This window comes from Musca domestica, unplaced genomic scaffold (assembly GCF_030504385.1).
Source record: "Musca domestica strain aabys unplaced genomic scaffold, Musca_domestica.polishedcontigs.V.1.1 15, whole genome shotgun sequence".
NCBI lineage: Eukaryota > Metazoa > Arthropoda > Insecta > Diptera > Muscidae > Musca > Musca domestica.
In genome coordinates, this window is record NW_026712207.1 from 5,448,702 (window position 1) to 5,466,681 (window position 17,980).

The 17,980-nt window shown below is 35.1% G+C and overlaps 1 protein-coding gene across 9 annotated transcripts in view; it reads left to right on the forward strand.

Moving 5' to 3' along the window:
* LOC101900870 (protein nervous wreck) overlaps positions 1-15,684 on the forward strand; it is a 34,476-nt gene extending 18,792 nt beyond the window's left edge. For 4 of the 9 annotated variants that reach the window (XM_059119572.1, XM_059119571.1, XM_059119573.1 and 1 more), the window contains 5 exons: positions 39-675; positions 1,615-1,668; positions 2,789-2,815; positions 6,921-6,946; positions 9,598-15,684. In XM_059119572.1, coding sequence (XP_058975555.1) covers positions 39-675; positions 1,615-1,668; positions 2,789-2,815; positions 6,921-6,946; positions 9,598-10,359 — 1,506 coding nt within the window. In that variant the 3' untranslated portion in view covers positions 10,360-15,684. The remainder of the gene's footprint in view (positions 1-38; positions 676-1,614; positions 1,669-2,788; positions 2,816-6,920; positions 6,947-9,597) is intronic. The other 5 variants (XM_059119577.1, XM_059119575.1, XM_059119579.1 and 2 more) reach the window with 4 other exon arrangements.
* The last annotated feature ends 2,296 nt before the right edge of the window (positions 15,685-17,980 follow it).

The window sequence follows — 17,980 nt, forward strand, 5'->3', positions numbered from 1 at the left end:
GAACATATCTATATAACTTAAATTCCCATTATTTTCAGGCCCAAAATCCCGATGAACTGACCATTGTTGAAAACGAACAATTGGAAGTGATTGGCGAAGGTGATGGCGACGGTTGGTTGAGAGCCCGTAATTATCGCGGCGAAGAGGGTTATGTGCCACACAACTATTTGGACATTGAACAGGAGGCAGCCGCAAATGGTAGTGGTGCCGCCAATCAATTGCGTTCCCAGATATCTTTCTCATCTGTGGATTACACCGTCGACAACGAGGATCAGACCGTGGACTCAATGCAATCACCCGACCAGGTGTCTGTCATAATGGCACCGCAGAAAAAGAAATCCGATGTTATGTATTGTATTGCCTTGTATGATTATGATGCCACGGCTGAGGATGAGCTGACCTTTGAGGAGGGACAAATTATAAAGATTGTGACTAAAACGGCTCATGGGGTCGACGATGGTTGGTGGGAGGGAGAATTGGATGGCAAATTTGGTAATTTCCCCTCGTTGGTTGTGGAAGAGTGCGATGAGAATGGTGAACCGTTGACAGAGGGTGGAGAGGATTCGCCACCACCAACAGCACCGCCTAGCTTTGCTCTCCCACCCGCACCAGCACTACCGCCAGAGTATGCTCATGAATTGACCGAGGATATGTTTGGTTCGCAGGACACGGCAGGTGAGTGAGGGGATGTTATCGGGAATCCTTTTTCCATAAGAAGGTCATATTTTGGTCTTCTTGGGAAGACCATGCGGGCTTCTATGGAACGACCACTTGAAACATAGACGACCTTGAGCTCGTTTATTGAGACATAGACGACCTTGAGCTCGTCTATTGAGACATAGACGACCTTGAGCTCGTCTATTGAGGCATAGACGACCTTGAGCTCGTCTATTGAGACATAGACGACCTTGAGCTCGTCTATTGAGACATAGACGACCTTGAGCTCGTCTATTGAGACATAGACGACCTTGAGCTCGTCTATTGAGACATAGACGACCTTGAGCTCGTCTATTGAGACATAGACGACCTTGAGCTCGTCTATTGAGACATAGACGACCTTGAGCTCGTCTATTGAGACATAGACGACCTTGAGCTCGTCTACTGAGACATAGACGACCTTGAGCTCGTCTATTGAGACATAGGCGACCTTGAGCTCGTCTATGGAGACATAGACGACCTTGAGCTCGTCTATTGAGACATAGACGACCTTGAGCTCGTCTATGGAGACATAGACGAAGTGCTTCAGCTCTTCTGGGAGAAGTGCTCAGCTCTTCTGGGAGAAGTGCTTCAGCTCTTCTGGGAGAAGTGCTTCAGCTCTTCTGGGAGAAGTGCTTCAGCTCTTCTGCGATAAGTGTTTCAGCAGCTCTTCTATGAGAAGTGCTTCGGAGCTCTTCTATGAGAAGTGCTTCAGCTCTTCTATGAGAAGTAATTTTATGAGAAATGTTTCAGTTATTCTCTGACACTACAGACAGGGCATTTTTATGATAATTTTTTCAGCTCTTCGAGGAGAGAATTTCTAACATAAGACCTCTTTTGAGAACAGTATTTACTCTCCTTTAAATTTTTTCCTATTCTTTGTCGGTTTCTAATATCTTCTTTTCTTGTTTTTTCTAGATGACGACAGTGGCTACATACCAAATGGTGCTGCACCCAGTATGCCTCCTCCAGGTAAATTTAAACAGAATTTCCTTAATAATTTAGAGGATTTGTGTACCTTTTTCATGTCTCTTTCTCACTCAACCTTTAGTCTACTCAACCATAGATTTCTTGAGTTGTTCTTTCTTCATTTTTCGAACGATGCCAACCAAATAAAATATCCAAATCATTCTTTTTTAATTATTTTTTAAATATTTTTTGGTTAACATTAACAACTAATTTTCACCCATTTTTCATTACTACCAAAAATTTTCAATTATCATCATAATCTTTTGAAAAAATCCTCTTGCTTCTGTATATCTTTAGAGGTAAAACAAAAACAAAAAAAATGTGATTGAATCTCAAGTCTTACTCTCGACAAGACTCTCTCTGTACACGATGTGTCTTCTGAAACTATTCTATTTCAAGTGTCTCTGTGTGTGTGTTATAAGCGTGTTGGTGTAAAGATAGACAAAAATCTCCAAGCCATAAAGGAAAATCTCTCTGAAACTGAAATCTCTGATATTTTCATATTTCCCACTTCTATTTGTTTTTTCTTTCTTTCTTTCTTTTTCTGAAATCTGAAAGCTATTAATTGAAAATATCTCTTTTAATATTTTTCAAATGAAATTATTTTAAAAATTCTCTATCAAAAATGTTCCCCTCATTGTCGTTTTTTTGGTGTCTCAGTGTGTGGGTGTGTATTTTCGTTTCAAAATTTTCGGTGTGTCTGTGTGCGTGCGTATCCTGTGTGTGTTTTATGCGTTTTGATTTCTTTACAGCATTTCCAAAAAAATATCGACGGCGTCAATAATACGATGACCTCGCCAAAGAGAATGTCATCGTTGTATTTAAATTCTTTATCTCTTCTTGTTTTTTTTGGTTACCCCCCTTTTACTATGCCAAGCAGTTTCTAAGAAGAAGATGAAGTAAAAGATGTTGAAGAGAACATATAATAAAAATTGTCAATTGTTTTTACCTCGTGTGTTTTCTGTTTTTTTTTTGTTTCCAAATTTCTTTTCAATTGCAATTTTATTTTATTTTCTTTTGTCTGTTGTCTTTTTTCTTTTAATTTGCCTTACCTACCGCTTTAAGTGTTCTGTTTTTTTGATTTTCAACAAAATTTATTATCTACTCCTTTCCGTTTTTTAAGCACCGAAAACAAGCACTGCCAAAAAGGGTAATTGTTGCATTTATGTTGCGTTTAATGTTTTCAATTTTTACTTCAATTCTTTGGTATGCGTCCTAGGTAGAAATTTTGATTATCTCTATATTTGAATTGAGTAGAATGGAATTTTGGAATTTTGAATAGTATATTTTTCTTGAAAGAGAAAATATGTATTTAAATTTTGGAATTTGTAAAAACAGTAATTCAAAATCATTGTTTTACAATAATTGAGATTCGTTATAACCATATTCTACTGTTTTTATAAAATATTTTTGTACGAATAGCATTTGATTTTTTTTATTAAAGATTTTAACATATTTTTATAATATCAAAACGTTTTATTAAAAAATGGCCAGGGAATAGTTTTATTGATTTAAAAATTAAAATTTTAATTTTTTTCCGTTAATTGAAAAATTTTGAATTAAAAAAATGTAAAGTTTTGAATTTTTTAAAAATATTCAATTTGAATTAAATAACTTAATACCTTAGAATAAAAATATAGTAGTTTTAAAATATGAATTAAATTTACATTCTTTTTTAGTTTTATATAATTTTCAAATATATTTTTTAAATGAAAAGAAGTAAAAAAGCAGCTAAGGTTGACCGGGCTGAACTTTTAATACTCTCCACCATTTGGAAGGAACTTGAAAATTTTCAAAAAAAAAAAAACAATATCCGAAAACTACCACTTAATTTAAAACCGTTATATGGGGACCATATGCTGTAGTACCCATTACGAAATACAAATGCGAAATATGAAACAGTTCTAGTGAATAATGTTGCAAAAATCCTGAAAATACCGAGTATCGGGAGATACTGTCGTATGGGGGCTATACGAAGACTTGGATCTGCATAAGAAATTTTTTGCCATAGATTGTAGTACCTATTAGGATCTTCCAATACGAAATTTGAAACATTTCCAGTGAATAATTTTACTGAAATCATCAAACAATGTCGCTAAAATAATGAAAATACCGAATATCGAGAGGACCTTTATATGGGGGCTATACGAAAAAGTGGACCGACATGGCCCATCTACAAACTTAACCTGATTCTGGTAAACTATACATGCATGTAAGCCTTTTATCTCAATTCGTTCGAAAGATAAGCGTGATTATAACAGAAAGACGACAGACAGACGGACATCGCTAGATCGTCTTAGAATTTTACGCTGATCCAGAATAAATACTCTGAATATTTCGAGGAGTTACAAACGGAATGATAACGCTAATATACCCTCCATAGAATGGTGGAGGGTATAAAAAAAATATTTTAATATCGGCCCACTCCTGCTAGTACTCCTCCACCCACAGAAGGTCAGCATGTTCACAACATATAATTAACCTGAAACGATTAATAAAATTTTTATAAGAGCTAGGTCAGGGGGTCAGGATTTTTTTTTTTTTTTTGAAAAATCGAACTTTAAGTACCATTTAGTATTATGTGAACGGATACAGTTGGTTTTGAGACGAAACGATTGAAGTTACATTCTAGAAATTTTGGACTAGAACCAGTCTTGGTGCGTAGGCGTGTGATAACCCTGGGATTTTAGAAATTCGTACTAAAAGTGTACGAATAGTACTAAAAATTGGACAGACGGAGTGAGCTATAATTCTCAAATTTGGAATGAGAAACACTAACGGAATGCAGGATACATGTACCAAAGTGTTTTTGGAAATTCAAACTTTAAGTTTAAGAAAAGTTCAAAAATGGTACTAAATTTCTAAAATGGCACCAATTTGTTTTATGTGAACGAATAGAGTTAGATTTTAGAAACGAAAAGGCTGAAACTAGATCTTGCAATTTTGCACCAGAGTCAGTCTTGGTGCATAGGCCATATAAATTCGGATTTTAATATAACGAAAAATTCGAAAATGGTACCATTTGGTGTTATACGAAAAGTACTAAATGTTACGAAATTTGGTATTGAGTAAATGTATAGAGCTGGAATCCCGAAATTTGATATTGCGGTCTCTTTTGGTGTCTGGTGTATAAGTCTGGTTGTGGTTTTGCTAAAGCGTAATATAATTGAATGAGTAGAGCTCAAATTATGGAATTTAATATAGATGTAATTGTCGGTGTCTGTAGTTAAGATATGGAGGTGATTTTGGAAATGTGGACTATAATTGGACTAAATGGTACTAATTTTGGAAATGGGGGAAATTACAGAGCTGATATCTGGAATTTGATATTAAGTATCTGAGCTTGAGATCGTCTTGAAAATGCGTACGAAAATAACTAAATGCTACTAAATTTGGTATTGGGTGAAGGCATAGTGCTGAAATTCTGAAATTTGATATGAATGTCACTATTAGAATTCGTAGTTAAGAGAAAGAGGTGGTTTTGGAAATTCGTACTATGAATGTACGAAAAGTGCAGATTGCCTTAAAATTTGCCTTTGACTGTTGGGATCGAGATGGAATTCTGAAATTTGGCATAGGGGTCACTATTAGTATCTAGGAGAGAAGGAGAGAAGGATGACGCTTTGGACATGGTACTAATTTTGGGATTGGGTCTTAGAATAGCACTGGAATTCTGATGGATTGGCCAGAATTAAGGTCTGTTTGGAAATTTTGTCAAAAAAGAGAACAAATTTAAAATTTTAGGTGAAGTTTTCGCCTACGAAAAGTCCGATTCTCTTGCTCAAACTTTTCATATTCAATATTTTGATTAACACAAGATCTTGTATTTTTATTAACATAAGATCTTGCGTAAAGATGAGGTATATCCGTTCACTCCTTTTGGTACCTCCCCCACAACGGGTCAACGGTCTTTGAATAATTATATCGCTCACAAAATGTAAACTAAGCATCTGATTCTTTTGAAATTTCACACATCCGAATATTTTTATGAACACAAGATCTGCTCTAAAGATAATCACTCTACTCCTTCTGCCACCGAAATCGGATGAAATATATATGAGAGCTATAGCTGTTTCTGAACCGATTTTCATCAAATTTCAAGTACTAGACGGAATTAGGTAGGAATTACGAAATTTAATATATATACTTATGGCGCACAATAAACTTAAAATCGGAGAAAAATAGATATGGGAGCTATATGTACATTTGAACCAATTTCAATAGAGTTTCATTGGGCCAAACAAATGATTTGTGAAACATTTCATCCCAATTGGTCAGTAAGTTCGACCTGTATTTTTTTAATAAAAATAAATGGACTGTCGGTTGGATGTAATTCTATGACATAATATAGTACTCTGTACCACAGTGTGGCGTATAGTATAGATATTAAAGTGAACGAACATTGAACGAACTTTTTTCTGAATTAAAACATTTAAAAAATTAACGTATCACGTCAATTTAAGACATTTGGATACAGTTAAAAATGACAATTCATCACTCAAAAAGATCAGAAGATATATAAATATTAACTCTAAAGGCCAATTTTAAATTATGTCTAATTAAACTTAGATCGTGTTTATAAAGGTTTTTAATATATAGCTCTAGGAAAAATGAAGCTTAGGAAAATAAAATTAAAATTGCTGTTTATATATCCCTAGTGTCGTATATGTGTTGACCATATGTATACGCACCATTGCTCCGCATTACAAAATTTATAGATGCACAAAATCAATTTCAAACAAATTAAAAATAGTAACCGATTCAACTTATATATTTTATTATTCTTTCTATTTATAGAAATGTACAGCTTTATTAATTACACTTATTTATTTCAAAATATTAATTTTTAAAAATATAAAAACCAACCACACAAAACACAGCACGTTACCAAAACCAATTGCATGCATTCTGACACTGATACTCCGAATTGGAATGGAACCCCAATATTCCTACCAGAACAAACACACTTACACACAATTTTGTGACTATATATACTCAACACTTGTAATCTTCCAGAACTGTTTTCAAGATATACACAGATGTTTTTTTATTCGTAGTTAGTGGCAATAGTTTTGTTTTTTATGTAAATTTTGTTGCTATTTTTTCCATTATTTCTCCCTAACACTACAATTAATAATAAAAACGAAAAAATTATATAAAAGATATTATGTACTCTAGACACATAAGACACATGTCAAGATAATGAGAAAAAAATTAATCAAAAAATTTAATTTCTATTCTAATGCTTACATTAGTGCTCATACAAGAGCAGGACGATGAGGTAAATAAAAACTAAATATAAAATTTTTATAATTTATAGAAGAAACGGATTATGGGACCTGGGTCCCAGAATCATTTCAAAAGAAAAAAAACGCAAGAGCTAAGAGTCTTAAAAATATTTCTATAGAAAAAAAAAACAAGTTTAAAAGCAGTAAATTCGGCCGGGCCGAAGTTTGAATACCTTCCACCATTTGGAAGGAATTTGGATATATTAAAAAATATATATTAAAATTTTAAAAATGCCGAATACAGGGAATTGCCGTTATTTTGGGGTATATACGAAGACGTGGACCTGCGTAGATCTTCCAATACGAAATTTAAAACATTTCCGGTGAAAAATATCGCTTAAATCCCCAAAATACCGAAAATAGGGGCGTAGCATTATATGGGGGCTACACGAAAACCTGGACCTGCAAAAACAATTTTCCGTCACAGGATGTAGTACCCGTTACGAACCTCAAATACGGAATTTGAAACAATTTCGGTAAATAATGTCGCTGAAATTATCAAAATACCGAATATCGGGAGGTACCGATACATGGGGGCTATACGAAGACCTGAACCTGCAAAGACAATTTTATGTCATAGACTGCGGTACCCATTAAGAACTTCAAATACCAAAGTTAAAACAATTTCGGTGGCTAATGTCACCTAAATCATCAAAATACCGAATATAGGGCGGTACCGTTATATAGAGACTATACGACCTGCACAGACAATTTTCTGTCTTAGGCTGTAACATCCATATCGAACTTCAAATACCAAATTTGAAACAATTCCGATGAATATTGTCGCAAAAATCATCAAAATACCGAATATCGGGAGGTACCATTATATGGGGGCTATACGAAGACGTGGACCTGCACAGATAATTTTCTATCTTAGGCTGTAAAATCCATTTCTAGTTTCATATACGAAATTTGAAAACGGTGAATAATGTCGCCAAAATCATCAAAATACCGAATATCGGGACGTACCGATATATGGGGGCTATACGAAGACCTGGACCTACATAGACAATTTATTGTCATAGGCTGTACCATCCATTACGAACATCAAATACCAAATTTGAAGCAATTCCGGCGAATAATGTCGCTGAAATCATCAAAATACCGAATATAGGGAGGTACCGATATATGGAGGCTGTACGAAGACCTAGACCTGCAGAGATAATTTTCAGTCATAGACTGCGGTACCCATTTGGAACTTCAAATACGAAGATCCAAATGGTAAATTCCGGTAAATAATGTTGCTGAAATCATCAAAATACAAAAAATAGGGAGGTACCGATATAAGAGGACTATACGAAGACCTGGAACTGCAAAGACAATTTTTTGTCAGAGGCTATAGTACCCATTAAGAACTTCAAATACCAAATTTGAAACGATTCCGGTGAATAATGTCGCTGAAATCATCAAAATACCGAATATAGGGAGGCACCGATATAAGAGGGCTATGCGAAGACCTGGACCTGCAAATATAATTTTTAGTTATAGACTGCGGTACCCATTGGGAACTTCAAGTACGAAATTTGAAACGATTCCGGTGAATAATGTCGCTGAAATAATCAAAATACCGAATATCGGAAGGTGCCGATATATGGGGGCTATACGAAGACCTGGACCTGCAAAGACAATTTTCCGTCATAGACTGTAGTACTCATTAGGAACTTCAAATACAAAATTTGAAATATTTTCGATGCATAATGTCGCAAAAATCATCAAAATACCGAATATCGGGAGATACCGTTATATGGAGGCTGTACGAAGACCTAGACCTGCAGAGACAATTTTCGGTCATTGACTGTAGTACCCATTAAGAACTTCAAATACGAAATTTGAAATGATTCCGGTTAATAATGTCGCTGAAATCTTCAAAATACCGAATATAGGGAGGTACCGATATAAGAGGGCTATGCGAAGACCTGGACCTGCAAATATAATTTTCTATCACAGGCTATAGTACCCGTTAGGAACTTCAAATACGAAATTTGAAACAATTCCGGTGAATAATGTCGCTGAAATCATCAAAATACGGAATATAGGGAGGTACCGATATAAGAGGGCTAAGCGAAGACCTGGTCCTGCAAAGACAATTTTTTGTCATAGACTGTAATATCCATTACGAACTTCAAATGCTAAATTTGAAACAATTCCGGTAAATAATGTCGCTAAAATCGGGAGGTACCATTATATGTGGGCTGTACGAAGACGTGGACCTGCACAGACAATTTTCTGTCTTAGGCTGTAACATCCATTTCGAACTTCAAATATCAAATTTGAAACAATTCCGATTAATATTGTCTCAAAAATCATCAAAATACCGAATATCGGGAGGTACCATTATAAGGGGGCTATACCAAAACGTGGACCTAAATGGCCCATGTTCAATATTTAAAGCTCTGCAGACATAATATACATTTGAGTAAAATTTTGTAAACCTACTTCATTTCGTTCTGGAGCTAGAGTGATTCCACAGACGGAAAAACGGACGGACATGGCTAAATCGACATAAAATTTTATGCTGATCGTTGGTATTAAAATATAATTTTATGGTTTTCTTGTTGGGATTTGAGCTCCCCACCCATTTATAAATTTCCCTCTCCTTTCCAATTGAAATAATCCTTTCATTATTATTTTTTCCATTTTCCAGGACGATATCGAGGAAGATGGTAATCCACCACCATCACAACCGCCACCTTCATTTACTGCACCCACATTGGGCGCCAAGGTCACCAAGGACAAGGGCAATACATTGAATTTAGGTATGGCACAAATTATTGTAACCGCTGCAACCCCTATGGTTGAAGACGGATCCGATAAATCTTTCCCTCCAGTAGAAGACAAAGGTGATGCCGATGATGATGATGATGCTGAGCAGAATACAACTAAGCCTAAGGGTGGTGCCGGTGATGGTGGCGGCGGTATGGATGATGATGATGACAACGATGCCAGCAAAAAGAAACAGGCCACCAAACAAACGGACATACCGCAAATAATTGAAGGTAATGAAGCCCTCGAGGCTGTTAGCGTAACAATAACACTAACCTCGCCTACACCCAATCCAGAGGATTTACCCTCATCCGATCAGGAGCATGACTCATCCGAGGTCCAGCCGCTGGAAGAGGCCGAAGACCCGTTCAATGAGAAAGCCAATGCAGCGGCTAGCAGTGATGCAGCCGCCACAGGATTTGAAGCGAATTTTGAGGCAAATTTCGATGCTAATTTCGATGATGCTTTTGCCAATGCCGGAGGCGGTGGTGGTGGCGGTCCCCAGAGTGTGGATGAGTCAAGACATGGCGAGACAGATGTTGATGCACCCAAACAGGTGGTGGGCGGTCGGGCGAGTATACCCGAAGAGCTAGATTCGAATCAATTGGCAAGATTGCAAAATTTAAAAGAATCTAATGCTTAAGGTGTCGTGTATACCAGCTACGGAGAGGACGAGGAGGATGAGGAAGAAGAAGTGGATAACATTAGCATTAAGTTATAATATAAATTAAATATATATCTATTTATATATATATGAAAAAAGAAAAGAAAACCAACACATAGACATTCCAAAATGCCATACACATACACATACATACAAATAATAAGTAAAACCGTCACAATATATAGCAGGTGTTTTTAGCAACTACTCTTTACCATTCGATTCCCGGTTCCTGGATCAGGAAAGAATGAGGTCTGAGATAAAGAAGAGGGCTCTGATATAAAAGTGAACATCCTATAGACTCTCCATAACACAGTCCTTTGAAAGTTCTTTTAAGGACAAAATAATTTTCTAAGGTCTTCTGGAGACAGATGATTTTTTATACCTCTATGATACTTTCTAAACATATAGAGACTTACTCAACCTTTATTTGAGACTTCTCATAGAGGGTCTCAGATTTTCAGACTCTCTTCCATACGACTAAAAAGGATAAATATGATATCCTAGAGAAAAATGTAAGAGACTTACAAGTTTTGTTCTCAAAAATCATCGAAAAAAATGTGGGTCTACGGAGAGTATCTATAGCATAAATTAGAGACCTGCTATTCTCTGATTATATTTTTGACAAAATTGGAGACCTTGGAGACTCAGGATGTTTCTATAGAAAAATCAAAGAGTTTTCTTGAAAACATGTCCTTTGAAAAAATAATAAACTTTGAGTTCTCAGGCTATTTCTAAATCTTTATCAGGCCTTCACAGAAGCCGTTCTGTGAAGGTAAAAATGGCTTTAAAAGGCTTTTCTGAACCCATTCAATAAATTTAAGCCATTTTCAGAACATTCTTGGCCGTAAGTCCTTTTGATGGCCACAGGTCCTTGATAAGCATTCTACCTTCTGAGGTCTTCTTTAGATAGAAGACCTTTAAATGAAATAACTTTTTGAGATCTTCTACAGAAAGGCTGTTTTTAGACTCTTTACATAAATAGCAAGCTATTTGGAACATTCTGGGTCCTTCTTAGAGAATGGGCACTCCTTGCACTTTTTTTTAGATAGGAGACCTTTCTAAACGTCTTCTGAAAATCGAAAGTCTTTCAAGGCCTTTTATAGTGTCTTTTTGAGAATATTTGAACAGTGGGACATATCTGAGTTCTTCTTTGAATAAAAATCGATTCTGAGGGTTTTTTTTAACCTTTCTGAGAACTTTTTGGCGATAGAAGGCCTCAGAAAAAAAGAATTGGCAAGAGGAGTTTCTGAGGCCCTTCGTAAAATTCAGTCATTTTCACACATCTTTTAGCCTTCTGATGGCATAGCCCTTTTAGCCCTGCTGAGGCCTTCTACAAATAAGAGCCTTTCTCAGATTTTTCCTAAAAAGGTGACAGAGGCCTTCCATGGACTTAAGCCATTCAGAGATATTTCTTGGCCTCTGTAAGACTTATTGTCAAGAGACGGACCTTATAAAATATTTTTTGGGAGAAGGCTTTCCTTAGGCCATGATGTTAAGAGGCCTTTTTGAAGGTTTCTAGAGATTAAAGGCAGAGATAAAAGATATTTGGGCGCCAGAGAACCTTTTAGAATAAAAATGGGTCAGGAGAAATTTTTTGCAGCCCTTCCATAAATTTAAGTCATTCTAAGACCCTCTCACCCTTTTAGAGACTTGAAAATAAAAATGGAAGGTCTTTATGAAGATCTTCTATCCATGGAATACTATTTTGAGACCTTTTGGGGACTTGAGCCATTCTGAGACCTCTCTGAGGCCAAGAGACGGACTTTATAAAGTATTTTATGGAGACAAGGTTCTTCTGAGTTCCTCAATATCTAACATGCCTTTCTTAGGCCATAAGGTTAGTAGGCCTTTTTGAGGGTTTCTAGAGATTAAAAGCAGAAATAGAAGGTATCTCTGAGATTTTCTGCAGTCCTTCTATAAATTTAAATCATTCTCAGGCCTTTCTCATTTATTTTGAGACTTGAAAATAGAAATAGAAGACCTTTCTGAAGATCTTCTGTCCATGGAGGACTATTCTGAGATATTTTGGCGACATAAAGAGTCGGAGAAGAAAATTGGCTTAGGAAGACTTTTCTGCAGCCCTTCTATAAATTTAAGACATTCTAAGACCTTTCTCACCATTTTTTGGGAGCTTTCGACCACAAAAGGACCCGGAGGACCTAATTTTTATAGATTGAAGCCATTTTCGTCTATTCTTTGCCCTACTGAGGCTTAATCTAGATAAAAGCCCTTCCTAGACTTTTCCGATTTTTTTACAAGTTTTGATACAATTTGTTGTTAGAGACCTTTTAGGGCTGGAGACCTTTCTTGTCAGCTCTTATGGAGAGAAGGCTCTTCTAAGTTCCATCTTATTTATTATGCCATTGAGAGATGTTGCTGAGAACCTGTCTGAAGGCTACTAATGACGAAAGGGCTTTATTAGGTGGTTGGATCGCCCTTATTAGGGATCGCCAATATGGAGAGAAGGACCTTCTGAGGTCCTCCATATTTATTATGCCATTGAGAGAATATTCGGAGAACCTGCCTGAAGGCTACTAGTGACGGTAGGGCTTTATAAAGTTAGATCGCCCTTATGGGGGTCTTTTATTGTATGAAAGCCGCCCGAGGTCCTGTAGTAGATTTTTCCGAAACCTTTTCCGATAAGAAAAATTTGTTTATAGAAGGAAGGATATTTGTGGGATATTTTATCGATAGAAAGCTTTTCTGAGGTCTTTGCCTTTAAGATATACCATCAAGTTAGAATTCCTTCCTTATCGACACAAGATGTTCCTAAGGGCCCCTATACATGAATGAGCATTCTGTAAACTTTTATAGATAGGATATATTTTCGAGGTCTTGTAGAAAAGTTATCTACCTGAGACCTTATAGGGAGCCTTTCAGAAATCTTTTATATATAAAATACATTTTTATGGCTTTGGAACACCTTTTTTGTGGGCTTTCTATAAAAAGAATCCTTTAGAAGGCTCCCTGTGGGAGCCAGACAGATGGGGCCATATGAGGCTTTTGGCAGAACTATTTGAGGCGTTCTAACATTATCGGGCTATCGAAGGTGACTTTTAGAGAGAAATTCTTACTTATCTGTTCCTTTGTAAGAAGGCTTTGTAGAGGTTAGAGGGTCTACAAATGGAAGAACTTTCTGAAACTTTTAATGGGTTAAAATATCTGAGGCCATTTATAGAAATGTGGTTATCTAAGTCCCTTTTCAGAGGCCCTTCTTTGTAGCCACAAGATGTTCCTAAGGACCCCCTATACATGAATGAGCATTCTATAACCTTTTATAGATAAGAGACCTTTCCGAGGCCTCGCATAGAAAAGGTATCTACCTGAGGCCCCATAGGAAGCCTTTCAGAAATCTTTTATACATAAAATACCTTTTTATGGCTTTGGAACACCTTTTTTGTGGGCCTTCTATAAAAAGAATCCTTTAGAAGGCTCCCTGTGGGAGCCAGACAGATGGGGCCATATGAGGCTTTTGGCAGAACTATTTGAGGCGTTCTAACATTATCGGGCTATCGAAGGTGAGTTTTAGAGAGAAATTCTACTTATCTGTTCCTTAGTAAGAAGGCTTTGTAGAGGTTAGAGGGTCTACAAATGGAAGAACTTTCTGAAACTTTTAATGGGTTAAAATATCTGAGGCCATTTATAGAAATGTGGTTATCTAAGTCCCTTTTCAGAGGCCTTTCGGAGAGAGCTTCTCCACGGAGAGAGTTTATTTGAGGGAGGAGAGTCGGAGGTTTCCCAAGTCCCTCTATTGATGGAAGTCACCTCCTAAGTCTTCTTAATTAAAAGATATTTCCATGTCTTATATGAAACGAAGATTTCTTTTAAGACTTTAATAGATGGAGGTATATATATAGAGTCTTTTAGAGGTCTTTCCAAGGATTAAGCTTAATTGAAGGTCTTCCTGATTTTTTTCTTAACACCTCAAATTTTCTGTCGAAAAGTTTTCAGTTCTCAACCAAATCGATTGAAAAATATGTCCAAGACTTCCGAAATAACTGAAATCAGGCTTATTTTTATGCCAAAGAATAGAAAATTATTAATTTAGACGATTTTGTGTAGAAATTTCTTCTTTTGACCATTTCTGGCTAAAATGACATTTCATGTTACCTTAACCCGAAAAAGGTCCTGGGGAACTTTTCTTAGGTAAATTTGATGCAAATATTTTCTTTTCAGTGATGACCAAAATACCAAAAATACCACTTTGGTGCCTTGCCAGTGGATTAAGATTTTTCACCGAAATAATCCTGGTATTGTTGTCAGCAATATTACCGAAGACACTAGGTATGTAGAAATTCAAAGATTCCAAGGAATATTAATCCGAAAATTTCAAAAATGTAAAAGAAGTATTCTCTGGGGTTACGTTTAGGTAGAAAATCCCTCCCATAGATTGCCAGCTTCTACGAAGTATTTTCTATTTAAAAATGTTCATTGTGAGGTCTTCTGAAGAGTTGGAGATATTTTCAAGGTCTTCCGTGCATTGAGGAGCTCTTTGATTTCAGGAATAATATATTCCGGAAATTAAAGTTTCGGATGATTTTATTTTATCTCTGAAGTTATTTTAGTCTTAGAATTGAAAAGAATATTAGAAAGGGGAAATTTCGAAAAGAGGTTATAGTTTTGGTTAAGAAAAGTCTCATGGACCTTGAAAAAAACTCTAAGACTTCTATTTGTTGTAGAGTTACCGAATGTTAAAAAATGTCAAAAAAATGTGAAAGAAGACGTCTTTGGGGTTACGTTTAAGTAGAAAATCCTACAGATTGTCAGCTTCTCCAAAATATTTTATATTTATAAAATTTCATTGTGAGGTCTTCTGAAGAGTTGGAGATATATTCAAGGTCTTTAGTGTATTGAGGAGCTATTTGATTGCAGGAATAATATCTCACGGAAATTAAAGTCTCGGAGAATTTTATCTTATCTCTGAAGTTATTTTAGTCTTAGAATTGAAAAGAATATTCGAAAGGGACAACTTCGAAAAGGAATTATAGTTTTGTCTAAACTAAGACTTTGAGAGAAAAACTCTAAGACTTCTACTTTTTGTAGAGTTACAGAATGTTAAAAAAAACTTAAAATCTGGGAATTATATGTTCCTCTCCAAAGATCCTATTTATGCATTTTATTTTTAGTCAGAGAAAAATTTCTAAAAATTACCCATTTACTCACCCCATACAACCCCCTCTCAATAACATTTTTCGTACTCCATATACCAATATATTTATACAAGGAATAACAAATAAATGAATTATCTCAAATACAAACAAAATACTTTATTAGGGAATTCACAAAGCAAAAACAAAAAACAAAGAGACAAAAACCACAACAACAACATAACAAGTATTATTCAAATTTATTATTATTATTATTAAAAATTATTATTACTATATTTAATGTAAATAACAGTAAACAACTAAAAAGTAAACGAATCTTCAATGCAAAAGAAAAAAACAATACAAAAAAACCAACAAATATATATAAAATTATAGGAAAATTATAATTAAAATATAAAGGAAAAAGAAATAAAAAAACCAAAACTCAACACTCAAAACGAATGTACTTCATCACTAGATGTGCTGCTTATGAAAAAAAAAACCCAAAAAATACTAAATAAATTGCAATATATAGAATTAAAAAAAAAAAACAGAAAACCAGAAAACTAAACAAATAAATCTCGTTAATGTTCATACCTATAAACCTATTATTATAATTATTTTTATTATGTTTATTATTACTGCTCTAACATGTCTATTATTATTACTGGTCCTCATTTATCCTATGTTCGGTCTTTCACCCATTCATATATAAGCCATAGCAAACTATTAATCTAAACTGAAATAAAAATAAATAAATTTAAATAATTTACACTAGCTGTCAATTGTTTATATAAAAAAACAAATAAATAAATTGTTTATAACAACTATCACTAAAACAACATAGGAGTTTATATTTTTCAAAAAAAACATCGAAGGTAAAAAAACCTAAAATTATTGAATATCAATTTGAACTTCAAATTATTTAGCTGGTGATTATTTTTCAATTCGGATTATTAATTAATTTGAAATTTGAAACAAAAAATTATAAATTTGCCAATTGGATAAAAAATAACATATAAATAAAATACGTTAGATTGAGGACCTTTTTTGGCCCTCTATGGCCATTCTGATAATTTTACAAAGATAGAAGGTCTTTCTGACGATTCATGTTGACTTTCTTGTAGCCTTTTATAAGCAGGTCTTTCATAGTTTATATAGAACAAGTAAAAAAGCCATAAGTTCGGCCGGGCCGAACTTTGAATACCCTTCATCATTCGGAACGAATTTGGCAATTTTCAAAAAAAAAAAAAAAAATCCATTAAAAATTCTGTTAAAATCTTAAAAATACCGAATGTAGCCGTTATACTAATTTCTATACCACGACGTGGACCTGCATAGGCAACTTTTGTCATAAGCCATTAAAATATACAAATGTGAAACTTAAAAAAAAATCGGAGAATAATGTAGGCATAGTTTATACCAAAACGTGGACCTGCAGAGAGAATTTTCTGTCATAGGCTGTAGTATCCATTACGAACTTCAAATACCAAATTTGAAACAATTCCGGTCAATAATGACGCTAAAATCATCAAAATGCAGAGGTACTGTTATATGGGGGCTATACAAAGACGTGGACCTGCACAGACAATCTTCTGTCATAGGCTGTAGCACCAAATTTGAAACAATTCTGATGAATAATTTCGCTAAAATCATCAAACTACCGAATATAAGGAGATACCATTATACGGGGCTATACGAATAAGTGGTCCTGCACAGACAATTTTCTGTCTTAGGCTGTAGTATCCATTACGAACTTCAAATAGCTAATTCGAAACAATTCCTTTGAATAATGTTGCTAAAATCATCAAAATACCGAATATAGGGAGGTACCGATATATGGGGGCTATACGAAGCCCTGAACCTACATGGGCAATTTATTGGAACTTCAAATTTAAAATTTGAAACAATTTCGGTGAATAATGTCGCTAAAAATAATAATGTCGCTAAAAATAAATACATATATGGTGAGCAATAACCGTAAAATCGGATGAAGATGTATATCGAAGCTACATAAAAATCTGAACCAATCTCGATAAAACTTGACAGAGGTATTTTCGAGCAGTATATGATTCCCAGTATTGTTGTGGAGTGTATGTTACGCGTGTGAAGGATTTAAAACCCCAAATCGGAAAAAGCTATTGCTTTTAGGCTGAAATCCGTCGGAAGTGCCAAAATTCAGTCCATTTGGGCTGATATTAGCCATTTGGTGCACAAAAAACCTGAAACCGGATAATGATTTATATGGGAGCTATATCCAAAATATGAATCGATCTCGGCAAAATTGTTGGCACTAATTTCTGAGTATAAGGACTTGAAACCGTAATTTTTACTTTTTTTGAATGAAAGCCAACAATTTCGGAAATAGAATCAAATTTTAGAATAAGTTTAGATTTGTTCGAATTGGTCACCTTTGGCACGAATTATGGCCTTCAAACGGCCAATGAAACGTCACACGCTGCCCGAATGTTGATCTGTGGAATTTTGGCCCATTTCCGGCGAAGCGCTTGCTT